This window comes from Gracilinanus agilis, chromosome 1, assembly GCF_016433145.1.
Source record: "Gracilinanus agilis isolate LMUSP501 chromosome 1, AgileGrace, whole genome shotgun sequence".
NCBI lineage: Eukaryota > Metazoa > Chordata > Mammalia > Didelphimorphia > Didelphidae > Gracilinanus > Gracilinanus agilis.
In genome coordinates this window covers 313316637-313329569 of record NC_058130.1, presented here as the reverse complement: position 1 = coordinate 313329569, position 12933 = coordinate 313316637, and the positions used below count along the sequence as shown (strand labels likewise).

Genomic DNA, 12933 nt, shown 5'->3' with positions numbered 1-12933 from the left:
AGGTAGGCAGAAAAGCATAATAGCAAAGAAAGATGAAGAGTGAACTTTTCAAGGGGTAAGTGTGATGGGTGGGCATTTATGCATATGTGTTTGCCAGTGAATTTGAATTGTTTTCGCATGTTAGAGAAATCTGAGAAGTGTTTCTTCACTTAAGTGGTTTTTATATGTATCTCTGCCTAGCTAGAGCAGGGATTCTGAGCTCCCCCATCTTCCTTACCTTTTCTGACTTCGATGAATTGCAGGTAGCCCTCCAGGACAAACATTAAGTGCTTCTGCTTCTGACCACAGCTTCCCTTACCTTTGGGAAGTGGTAACCTGTACTTGCCAGGCATAGCAGTGCCTCATCAGGGTAAATCAGGGACTCTTGGGGTTATTTTATTAGCCTTTTAATACCTTTGGGCAAATAGGAAGTTGTATGCTGAGGATTTATTTATTTATTTTCCATCTAGACAAATGATTTCATTGACATGGTGAACAGTGATGAAATGCTCTCCACCAACCGAGATGAGTAACTGCTCTGCATTTTCGTTTTAGAGAATTGCCCAGAGCGGTGAGGATTTAAGTTATTTGTCCAGGTCAAATAGCCAATATATGTCAGAGGTGGTATTTGAACCTTGGTTTTCTTGATTAAGAGGCTGGGTCTCCAACTATTGTGCCAAGTTATTTCTCACACTGAAGATATCATCCTCAGTTTTATCATCTGTCAGAAGTCCTTACTCAGGGACATTATGCTTTTTTTTTCTTCTAGAGAAAGAGCACTGAATTAGGGCTCAGGAAACTTGGCCTCTAATCTCTTTTCTGTCATTGTCTTATTGTATGACTATGGTAAAATCTCTGGGTCTCAGTTTACTTATCTGTAAAACAAGGGAGTTGAACTGGATGATCTTTAAAGGTAATTTCCAAAAAAAATTATGAGTTCTTAAGGTAGGTAGAACATCAGGGTGGGGAGTGACATTTTAGTCATTTTGACTTTTAATATTATTAAAAGTTCTTCTTTTGTAGACCAAGGTTCTAACTGCTCTTCAAAGAGGAGAATGAGGTTTTCCATCTTGAAAGGAGAAACAGTGACCCCAATACCTGGTTGAAACTGTATGAAGAGGCAGGTAAGTTATCAAATAAAGAAATAAGCCTCAAGGGGAGGGAATCCTTGATTTGGTGCATTATTGCCAGAAGAGTTTTAATCATCATCCAGATCATTCCTTAGCTGTCTGGAAATGTGTTGACCCACTTTGCTCTTATCAAGACAGATCGGGACCAGTTAGATGCTAACAGTGCTACACCAAGGAGGAGTCAGCCTCATGAGCAGAGGACAGGACAGCTAATGGAAATCTCAGCAATGAATAGTACAGAGGGGACTATAACAAGAGTATACCATCCTAACAGTAACTTTGAGTTAGTAGAAAGAGGTATAGTTGACTCAACGAGTCAACTCATGAACTCATGACAATAGATGGCTAGCCATAGTGTGATAGAAACTTTACTCAGAGGACCAGGATTCTGTGACTTATTTGCTATATATTTTTTACCAAGATAACTCTCTTCTCATGAATTGCAGCCAGTATGCCTGAATGAGGGGGAGCAGGTACCAATGCACTGGGCTAGCCAAAGGAGAGATTTCCCAGGTATTTTGGTAGGAGCTCTTACCCTCAGAGTGTGATACCTTTCTACTGTAAAACAGGCCTTTCATGCTATAGGCATCTCTTAACTGAAGACTTAGCTATGTAAAACTTACTTATGTAAAAGGAAAGGCCATCCATTTCCATCCTGATATTTCAGTGACATAATTTAGTAATTCTCATTCACCAAATTGTGAATTCCATCATAGGAGGGCTTTTATTTATTTTTTTCAGCAACTCAAACTAGGAAAAGAAGGTTGTTAGTACTCAATCCTAAACAAGCATCTGTCTTGCCTACTGCCAGTGCTGTATTTGTATCTTCAGGAATAAATGTTTCTCTTATATTGTCCCCAGTGGGTTCAGGTAGGCACAGTAAGATGTATTCAGTAACCATTTTAAGGCATTTCTCTCATTAAGTTGCTATCAAAATGAATGATGATGGAAAAGCAGTGAATTTTTTAATCTATCCTGATTTGAAAGATCTCCCAGAAAGGAGATTCTACAGCCTCATCTTCTAAATGATCATAATGCTAAATGACTCATTCTATTGGCTATCCTAATCCTATCTAACAACTAACATAGTAACAGCTGAACATTCATCCATCTCTGAATTTCTTATCTCTTACAGAAAATTTTTCTAAACCCTTACTGTCTCAATAACAATTCTAAGGCAGAAGAGCAAAGGCTGGGCAAATGGGGTTAAATGACTTGCCCAGGATCATAAAGCTAGGAACTGTCTGAGGCCAGATTTGAACCTAGGCCTGGCATTCTATGCACTGTGCCATTTAGCTGCCCCTCTTACAGGAATTTCGTCAACCTACTTGCTTCCTTTTTTGTATTATGGCAATATTACTTTCTATAAAGTACGTAAAAGGGCATTTAGATTTGTTCCTCTTCTAGCTTCTCAGGACAATCTTATATTTATTATTTTCCCAACCACCTCAGTATCCTAAGAATCATTGTCTTAGCTGCTGCTACAAAAATAAATTTTTATGAAAAATAAACATGGATGTTCACTTCTTTAGTAGAAAGTACTCTAATAGACTTCTCTAGAGAAAGGCTTTTGGTTTTAGAATAGATAACTACTTCATGCTATCCAGATGTTATCAAATTTTATCTCCCGTACATGTAGTTACTGACAGAGCTTGGCAGCATTTTGGGGGATATTGTTGAGGAGCTGCAGGTTGAATAAAACCTTGTGATTTGCTTTGTGTCATATCACTTCCCCATTGTATGGTTGCCTATATCCGCAATATGCATACTGGGTAATATGGCAGATCGATGTTGAGTAAAAAATGGAAACCAACTCCATGGAGGAGAGCAAAGAGTATCTCTCCTAAATTTTGTATATTTTGAAGAAGCAAATGTGGGGCAGGCTTCTTTGGGTGCCACAAGTTCAAATACACAATTGGGTTTGCCAGAAAACACATCTTTAGATAAATAGGATTTAAGAGTTACGTAAGGTCTCAGCTGTGCCAGTGTCTGAGAAGCTGAATGAAACTTTGTAACTGCAGCACTGTGTCTGGAAAGCACCGAAATGGATATGTGTGTTTTGGGCAAGTAAGAGGCAATTACTAGGAATTATGGAGTGTAGTTGGCATTCCATGAGAGTTAGACTGCAGAGTCCTACCCAGAGGGCTGTGCAGTGGAATAAAATAATGTCCATGGCACTTTGGAAAAGAGGGAGCCTGTCAGAACAAATGTGTTAGCAGGAAAAGATTTAGGAAATCCTACTTTGTTGCTATATTTTACACAAAACAATGTGGCAGTCTCATAATTCATATTAATTTGAACCCTTCAATAGGCTTAGGAGAAAGCCTCAGGATTTTATGGGACTATATAGAGGATATACAATGAATTACTCTAGAAGGGAAGCCAAGGCTAAGTGCCTTTCGGAGGAGATGGCTAGCTAGAAAAGCCTGTACTGCCAGTGTTTCTTCTTCCAAGCTCTTAAAACAATTGCTCATTTCTGTAGGGAGGACCTCTCCTGGGATTAAAAAAAATAAGCTGAAACTAAATTAGAAAAATTATGTTTTCTTATTTGGAAATAACTCCAAATCTTATAGGGACTAAGAAAATGTGCTGTTTTGGGAATCTAGAAATGTTGGTTCTCCTTGTTCTGATGGCAGTAACTAACTGGCTTGACTTTGGAGTATCTCTTCATCTTTCTGAGCTCATGTTTTCACCAATGTAAAATGAATAGACTTGTTTTGTTCTGATCTCTAAGGACTTCCAAGCTCTATGGTTGTGATTTTGTAAGTCTATGTAGAATTGTCTCTTTTCTTTTCCACAAAATGGAAACAAACAAAACAACCAAATACTTAGGGAAGTGCTGGACATTCCTGTTTCCTTCAAGAAACTTTTGGAAATATATAACCATTTACTGACTTCCTCCATTTCGATATTTGCCTGACAGGCAACATGGAGTAGTGGTAAGAACACTAGACCCAAGTTAGAAAACTTGAATGAGTTCCTGATCTCAGCTCAGTGGCACTGGGAACATAACCTAAATTTTCAGAAAGTTTCCTTTTTCTCATCTTTAGAAAGGGTATGATAAGAATACTTATAATACTTACCTCATCGGCTTTTCATAGAGAAAAACTTCAGAAATGATTGTTTTATATATATGTTATTCTTCACAGTTAACAACAATCTAATCTCTTAACTGCTAAATATGTTGATTTTTTTTTACCTCTCAAGCTTTTGCTATGCTTTTTGGAAATTCTCTCTCCCACTCTTGGGTTTTTGTGGCCCTCTCAGTTTCCTGTATCCTTAATGTCTTCTCATGAAGTATAAAACATCACCCAAAGCTTTGTGCTGGGCTCTCTACTCTTCTTCCTCTAAACACGTTCTCTTGATGATTTCATCAATTCTCATGGGTTAGCTTATCATTTCTATGCAGTAGACTCAAATATACATATATATATATATATATATATATATATATATATATATATATATATACCATCCTCACAATACTCACTGCCTGAATATTCCATAGAACCCTGAAACTCAACATGTCTAAAACAAAACTCATTAAGTTTTCTATCAAACTCATCCCTTAAAATAAGTCCACTTCTGTCAATATTCTTCTAATTAACAAGTTCAGAATCTTGGAGACATATTTAGTGTGGTTTCCTTTTCCCTCAATAGTCATATTTATATAATTATTTGCCAAATCTTGTTGATTCTACATTCATAACATTTCTCATATCTTCACTTTCTCTTCACTTACTTGATTCTACTCTAGTTTAGGTATTTATTATTTCTCATCTGGATAACTGTAACCTCCTCCTGCTTGGCTTCCTTGTATTGTCTCTCCTCTCTCTCACTCATACTCCACAAAGTTACAGAACTTAAATTCCTAAGATACATAACGGATCATATCACCTAACTTATTCATCTTCAAAGGCAATGACATTCTGTTACCACTAGGAAAATAATAACATTAATAATCATAATAAATCACTAACACATATGTAGTAGATTATAATTTGCAAAGTGCTTTATATAAAAAAAAGCAAAATTTCTCATTCTGTCATTTAAAGACCTAAGCAATCTGACTCACCCACCTTTTTCTTCTTAATCTATGTCACTCCCTTTTGTACCCTTGAAGTCAAGCAGACCTGCTAATGCTTCATTGAACACAACATCCCATCTATCCCCTCCTTTGCACACGTAGGAGAAAATTTTAATCATGGTGGCAATGGGGTGGTAATAAGGAAAGGTCTGTAGAGGGTTGTACCTGAGTTGTTCCTAAAAGGAAAGTAGGGATTCTGTGAGGTAGGGGATGGAGGACAACTCATGCAAAGTATAGACCTCAAAATGGATTGTTGTTTATGGAGAATGTATGGTAGTCCAGTTTGTCTGGAATGGAGATTGTGTAAAGGGAATAATATGGAGAGATTGGAAAGGTGAGTGGGAGTCAGAGACAGGGGGATCTTAACTGCCAAGATAAGTTTGTATTTTATCCTAGCAGCAAGAGGAAACCTTTAAAGTTTTTCAGGCAGGGAAGAATATAGTGATATGATTAATGTTTTAGAAATAGTAATTCAGCAGCTTCATGGAAGATGAAAGGAAAGGGGAAAGACAAGATGCAGAGGCCAATTAGGAGACTACTTCAGTAGTCCAGAAGAGAAGAAATGAGTGCTTGAGGTTGTTTGAATGGTCATAAGGGGATGAATGCAAAGGAACTTGTAGAGATAGAATAGACAAAACTTACCAACTGATTAAACTTAGGGATATATAGAGAAGGAAGATCAGTCAGTCTATCAACAAGTATTTAATAAGCACCTAAAATGCTAACTCCAAGGTTGCAGACTTCAGTGGCTAAAATATTAGTGCCAGCATCTAAAGAGGGCAAGATTTTAGGAACTGGACTTTCAAGGAAACAGTTGTTTTAAATATGTTGAGTCTTGAGGCCCCTATCCTGCATATAGCTAGGTGATACAATGAATTAAGTGTCAGGCCTGGAGTCAGGAAGACTTAGCTTCTTGGGTTTAAATCTTGCCTCAGACAGCTGTGTGACCTTGGGCAAGTCACTTAACCCCATTTCCTCAGTTTCCTCATCTATAAAATGAGCTAGAGAAAGAAATGGCAAACAACTCCAGTATGCCAAGAAAACCCCAAATGGGGTAACAAAAAGTCAGACATGACTGAAACAACTGAACAACAAACACAAAATGCTACATTCAGGTAGGATGTCCAATAGGTAGGTAGTTGGTGATGTGGGAATTATGCTTGAGAGCACAATTTAGAACTGGTTATGGAGTTTTGGGGATCTAGTATGTAGAGTAAATAACTGAACTCACGGGAGCTGATGAGATGACTAAGACAGAGGACAGAGAAAGAAGAGAAAAGGATCTGGGATAGAGTATTTGGAGATGTGCACACTCTTAGTTGACAGAAGAAGATGATTTAATAAGAAAGACTGAGAAGGAGGACTCCTAAGGAGAACCAAGAGAGAACACTATCACAGATATCCAGGCTAAGAAGGGAGCTAATAGTTTGAAAGCTGCAAAATATTTTCTTAAAGTATGAGGGCTGAGAAAAGACCATTAGATTAGCAGTTAAAAATTGATGGTAAATTGATAAATGGTCAAAGGATATGAACAAGCAATTTCAGATGAAGAAATCAAAGCTACCAATAATCATATAAAATGTTCTAAATTACTCTTAATCAGAGAAATGCAAATTAGAACAACTCTAAGGTACCATCTCATACATATCAGATTGGCCTATATGATGATAAAGGAAAGTGATTAATATTAGAAGGGATGTGACAAAATTGGTATAGTAATGCTTTGTTGGTAGAGTTGTGAAATGATCCAAACATTCTACAGGGCAATTTGGAACTATGACTAAAAGGCTATCAAATTGGGCATACCCTTTGATCTTGTAATGCCATCATTGGATCTGAATCTCAAAAAAAAAAGATGAAAGGATCTACCTCTACAAAAATATTCAAAGCAGCTTTTTTGTGGTGGCAAAGAATTAGAAACTGAGGGATACTCATCAATTGGAGGGTGGCTGAACAAACTGTGGTACATTGTTGGTGATGGAATACTATTGTGCTATAATAAATGATAAGCAAGATGATTTCAGAAAAAGCTGGAAAGATCTTCTTGAACTGATGCAGAGTGAAATAAGCAGAACCAGGAAAACATTGTACAAGGTTACAGCAATTTTGTAAGATGAGAAAACTTGGCTATTCTCAGAAATAACATGATCTAGGTCTAGGACAATCCTGAAAGACTTATGACTGGTAATGCTATCAACCTCCAGAGAAAGAACTATTGGAGTCAGATGGCTGTGGATCAGAGCTTACTTTCACATCAGTGCATTTATGGTTTGGATTTTATATGAGCTTGCTTGTACAACAATGACCATTGTGGAAGTCTATTTTGCATCATAATAAAAAATTTAAAAATTAAAAAAAAAAGAAATTGGTAACCTGAGATAGAAGTTTCATTTCAATAGTAAAGCTGGAAGACAAAGTAGAAAGGGCTGAAATACATTGTTGTTGTTGTCCTTTGTACTCAAAGGGGGCCAAAATGGCACTAATACATCATTTTCAATGTAAAAAATGAGTGAAATATGAAAAGAAGTGGAGAAAACTAGTGTCAATAAACCTTATAAGGATTTTTTTGTGCAAAGGAAGAAAGATATAGGATCATTACTTAAGTGAACAGAAGGTCAAGTAAAGGTTATTTCAGTAAGGGGGAACCTAGTCATGTTTATAGGTATACAGAGATATTGAAAAAGAGAAAGAGAAGAAATGAATAAAGTAGAAGATGATCTTCTAACTCATAGGAGACCAGAACAATTGAAGAGTGAATAGGGATAAAAAGGGTTTTAAAGTATATAGCAGGGGGGCCAATGGATCTCATACTTATTTGTAAAGTAGGAGACAAGGCTTTTAGCTGAAAGGAAGGAAAGAATAAATATATAAGAGGTCTGAAGAAAGAGGAAAGGGTTTAAACTAACTTATATGGAGATTATAACAGCCAAACAAAGAATAAGTAATACAAGGATTACTAGGTAGCAGTGAGGGCCCAATTGAAATTAAATAATATAAATTTGTATTGAACCCATGGTTAAGACTTGGTCCAGTAGCATTCAGAGTGTGTAAATAGGAACAGGGAAGGCAAATTTATTCTGCGCTCAGTCACAAAAGCGATATAGAAAGATTAAGCAACTATCCCTATTCCATTTTTCCATACATTTCCATAGTTCCAATAGTTCCGTAGTTCCCAATTAAATTCCATAGACCAAGTAAATATCAGAGATGGGGAAATTAAACAAGTTTTCTCCACATTTGGGGTAACCTCATTTTCCTATAAAATGATGAGGTTAATGCCAGATAATGAAAAATATCCCACTAAGCAAGTAAATTGTAGGGCTCTTTTCACCATACCACATAGCTTCTTCAGATTAAAATAGAATACTTATTTGCCCATTTCTCTTGCTATTATTATTATTATTATTGCTAGACTTGGGCACAAGGAGTTTTTTCTTTCTTTCTTATATTGAGATGAACTCTACCTATTAATAATTTCCATCCACTAGATCTAACTATCTCTTCCAAGACTAAGTAGACAGAGTAAGTCTACTACCTCTTCCACATGGAGATATCAATAAATATTTGAAGACAATTATCACACACCCACAAGTATTCGAGCAATTCTGGTATGCCATGGTTTTTAGTCTCTTCTTTATCCTCCTTTAACAACAGGGAACCTTGAATTGATTACAATGTTCCAAATGTCATCTGAATTATCTTGGAGTAGACCAGAAGAGAAGATAGCAAATCTCTCCTCTCCCTTACCTTGAATGCTATAATTCTTAGGAAAATTTGAACCTCCTTCCTTTTTCAGCTGCTTGCACTGATGCCTCATATAGGCATGCAATTTGCTCAAGTTCCAACTCAATTTCATATGAATTGCTTTTTAGACATGTCTTTTGTCTATATGTGTATCTTTTTACTATTAAATTTTAGCTTACTGGTTTCAATTGCAACATGTGAAGGTGATTTAGGGATTTTAATTCTATCATTTGGCATATTAGTCACCCTTTCCTGTTTTGTGTTGTCCACAAATCTGATAAACATTTATACCTTTATCTGTGTCACTGATAAAAATGTTGAAAAGACTAGCATCAACAACAGAGCAGGAGAGCCCTGCATTAAAGACTTGTCCTATATATTGTAACTGGTCCATTCATCCAGCAAACTTTAAGTTTAGACATTTTCTTTTATTACACACTTAGCACATATTCTATTTTGACCTATGTTCAGTTTTAAAGTGAATTCTCTCTTGCACCAAATTAAGGCTATATTTGTGGAAAAAAAGTTGATACAGATCCAAATAAGATCATGAGCTTCTTGAGGGCAGACACTTTTGTTTTGTATCCTGAGTTTAGCACAGTGCCTGATATACCGTGAGTGCTTAACAAATACTTGTTGACTTGATTTGAAGGAACTATTAGCTGATCAAAATGCATATACAAGTTATTGGTCTAAGAAGTCTATGAAAATGTTCACTTTAAATCAGATGGTGACCTTGATAGGGAAGGCATTTATACAAAGTTTGATGAGTTCCAAAATGGATTGTTTTGTTGCACAGATGCTCACATTCCTTATAAAAACTGACAAAACATTCTACCTGTCTGGTTAATAAATAAATGAACATCTATTCTGTTTCAAAGAGGACTCCTTCTATGTTGAAGTTTTTGGAAATATTTTCTATTGTGACAATACAGGTTTTCAAGGTAATTCCATGGAGTAAGACACTAGTCAAACCAAGAGGAATGGGTCTAACGTTGGTCTAGAGAATACTATATAAGATTTATGGGGTGAGAGAAGGTCATTTGCTTTTACTTTTGGGTCTAAAATCTCCTTACTAGTAAATTTATGCCAAAGAGCATTTATTAAAGTGCATACCATGTGCCAGGCATTAGGCATACAAACCAAAAAATGGGAAATTATTTGACTTCAGAGAGCTTACCTTTTATTATAGGCTGAACACAGGTGGACATATAAGTAATAAGAAATATGTACATAATATATGCAAAGTAATTTTGGAGAGGGAACAATAGCAACTGGAGGAATCGAGAAAGGCCTCTTGAAAGAGTTGGTGCTTGAAAACTGAAAGGAAAGAGGGTTTCAAAAGAAGAAGACCATGCCAGTTAGGGAATAGTTCCCATTTAGAGATGGGAAAGACTCTCCAAACATGTTCAATGATTTTCAAAAATGCAAGTGGAGGGTAGGAGGGATGAAGTTTGGTTCCGTTTTCCATTGGGTCAAGTTATTTCAACATATCCTTAAACTATTAGCATAACTAATTTTTAATCCGAGAACTTAGAGAGCATAATATACCTTCCAAGATACTTTGTGGAATTTCCTAAACCAACATCAATGATTTATTTTCTCTAGGACAGAATTAAAAATACCTTTGGTGAGAAAAATAGACCTACTTTGTATTTCCATGAATCATTTGGGAGAAATTAAATGTTCTCTCTGCTGTCCCTTTAGCTCCTAAAATTATATGCACTTTTGTTTTATCATTCAGTAAGACATGGGAAATATCAACAGGGCAAGTGAAATACTCCTTTTCCTGTGCTCATTTAAAATGAAAACCAGCTCCTTATAAATAAAAACCAGGAACCAGTGCATTCTCCAGGATATGTTTTCCATTTTAGTTTCAACCAAACAAAGAAAATAATGGAACACATGCAAACTTCCTATTGTGGATAGAAGGAAGAACTGACAACATTTTTTCTCTGACTTGGGTCTTTAAAGATAGAAATTCCATTTAAAAAAATCAAATTCTGCTGGTCTCTTCACAGAGAAGAACAAGAAAAACAGGGTAGAAATAAAGACATACCGTGTCACGTTGCCTGGTATCTTTCCCTGATTTTATCAAGAAGTAGTTCCACGTCAGTAGCAACAACAAAACCAAGGGTATCATGTAGAGCTCAAAGTTCCACACCACAAAGAGGAAGAGCTAGTGGAGACAGAAGGGAGAAAAAGAGATGAGTCAACTCTGATTGTCATTCAAGAGATTCTTTCATTCACTGTCCACTTCATTAGTATAAATTCAGTCGTCATAAATCAAAATGAAAGTAATTGGATTATAGGAAGTGAGAAAAGTTCTTTTAGAATATTTTGAAAGAATTCTTTTTAAAAAACAAAATAATCCCACATATTTCTGGACTTTGTATATCTGTGGAAGACAATTATTGGAATGTCTGTATATAAACTGATTTGATATTATATAACTTTGAAGATGATCAGGATTCTAAACTGATTATCAACTAATAAAATGAGACAAAAGTGGTAAAATAGTTGGAGCACTGAATTTCCAATCAGAAAGACCCATGTTTGAGTCTGATTCAGACATTTACTAGAGTTTAACCTTGGTCAATATGAGTTTCTTTGTCTCTAATGGCAATAAAGGCAATCCCTAACACAGGCTTATTATGAGGATAAAACAAGATAATATGAGAAAAATGGTTTGGGAACCATTAATGTGTTATATAAAGCCAGCTATTATTATTATTTTTTATTATGAAATTCTACTTCTTTGACTACACTCTCAGAAAGTCATTCAAAATATTCCAGTCACTGATATACTGTGGTAAAATAGAATGTAATGGGCTTCTGTACCAGCAACAATGCAATGACCCAGGACAGCTCTGAGGGATTTATGGTAAAGATGCTACCCACATTCAGAGGAAGGACTGCAGGAGAGGAAACATATAAGAAAAGCAACTGCTTGAACGTATGGGTCGGGGTGGACATGATTGGGGATGTGGGCTCGAAACTACCACACCAATGCAACCACCAACAATTTGGAAATAGGTCTTGATCAAGGACACATGACAAAACCAGTGGAAATGTGCGTTGGCCATGGGTGGGGGGAGTGCGGGGGGTGAAGGGGAAAGTAGGAGCATGAATCATGTAACCATGTTAAAAATGATTATTAATAAATGTTAAAAAAATATTCCAGTCACATCCTTAAGTGAAGATCATTATAGATGACTAATTTTCCAACCCAACCATTAAGAATTAAATAAATATAATGTATAACTAATTTATATATATATGTATTGCTTACATATTTTTCCTCAGATTCCAACAACTTGTACATTACCTATATCTGGACCTCTAGGTTAACTCTACCCTATACATTTTTACAGTTTATTGCTTAAAGGGGCTAGTAATAGTGAACTTTTGCCTCTGAAATTCCATAGGAACATTCTTTTCTAAGTTAAAGGAAGATGAAAATACTTCTACTTTGTAGACAAAGAAGTAGAAAATAAACTACAGACGTTTCTGTGAACCCCCTATTTTTGAAAAAAGTGTTCAAATTGAATTGAATCTTCCATTCAGCATAGGGGCAGCTAGGTGGCACAGTAAGACTCATTTTATTGAGTTCAGACCTGACCTTAGACACTTAGTTGTGTGATCCTGGGCAAATCACTTAATCCTGTTGGCCTCAGTTTCTTAATCTGTAAAATGATCTGGAGAAGGGAATGGCAAACCACTCCAGGATATTTGTGAAGAAAACACCAAATGGAGTCACAGAGTCAGAGAGAACTTAAAAACAACTGAACTGACTATCATACAGTATATCTTTCACTGAATAATTTGAAATCTTTGACTAAGAAGAAAATAAATCAACATAAACTCATCTAAGGAAATGAATTTAAAGATAGATCAATATTACAACCATATTCAATGTTCTAAGCAAAGAAATTTAAATATTTTAATATAATAAATACCTCTATCTTCTTTACCCCTCCCTCCTCCTCCTCC

The 12933-nt window shown here is 36.0% G+C and overlaps 1 protein-coding gene across 4 annotated transcripts in view; it reads right to left on the bottom strand.

The window, feature by feature from the left end:
- Positions 1-12933, bottom strand: part of MCTP1 (multiple C2 and transmembrane domain containing 1) — a 721791-nt gene that overhangs the window by 112408 nt on the left and 596450 nt on the right. For all 4 annotated transcript variants that reach the window (XM_044662743.1, XM_044662754.1, XM_044662765.1 and 1 more), the window contains one exon: positions 11000-11119. In XM_044662743.1, coding sequence (XP_044518678.1) covers positions 11000-11119 — 120 coding nt within the window. The remainder of the gene's footprint in view (positions 1-10999; positions 11120-12933) is intronic.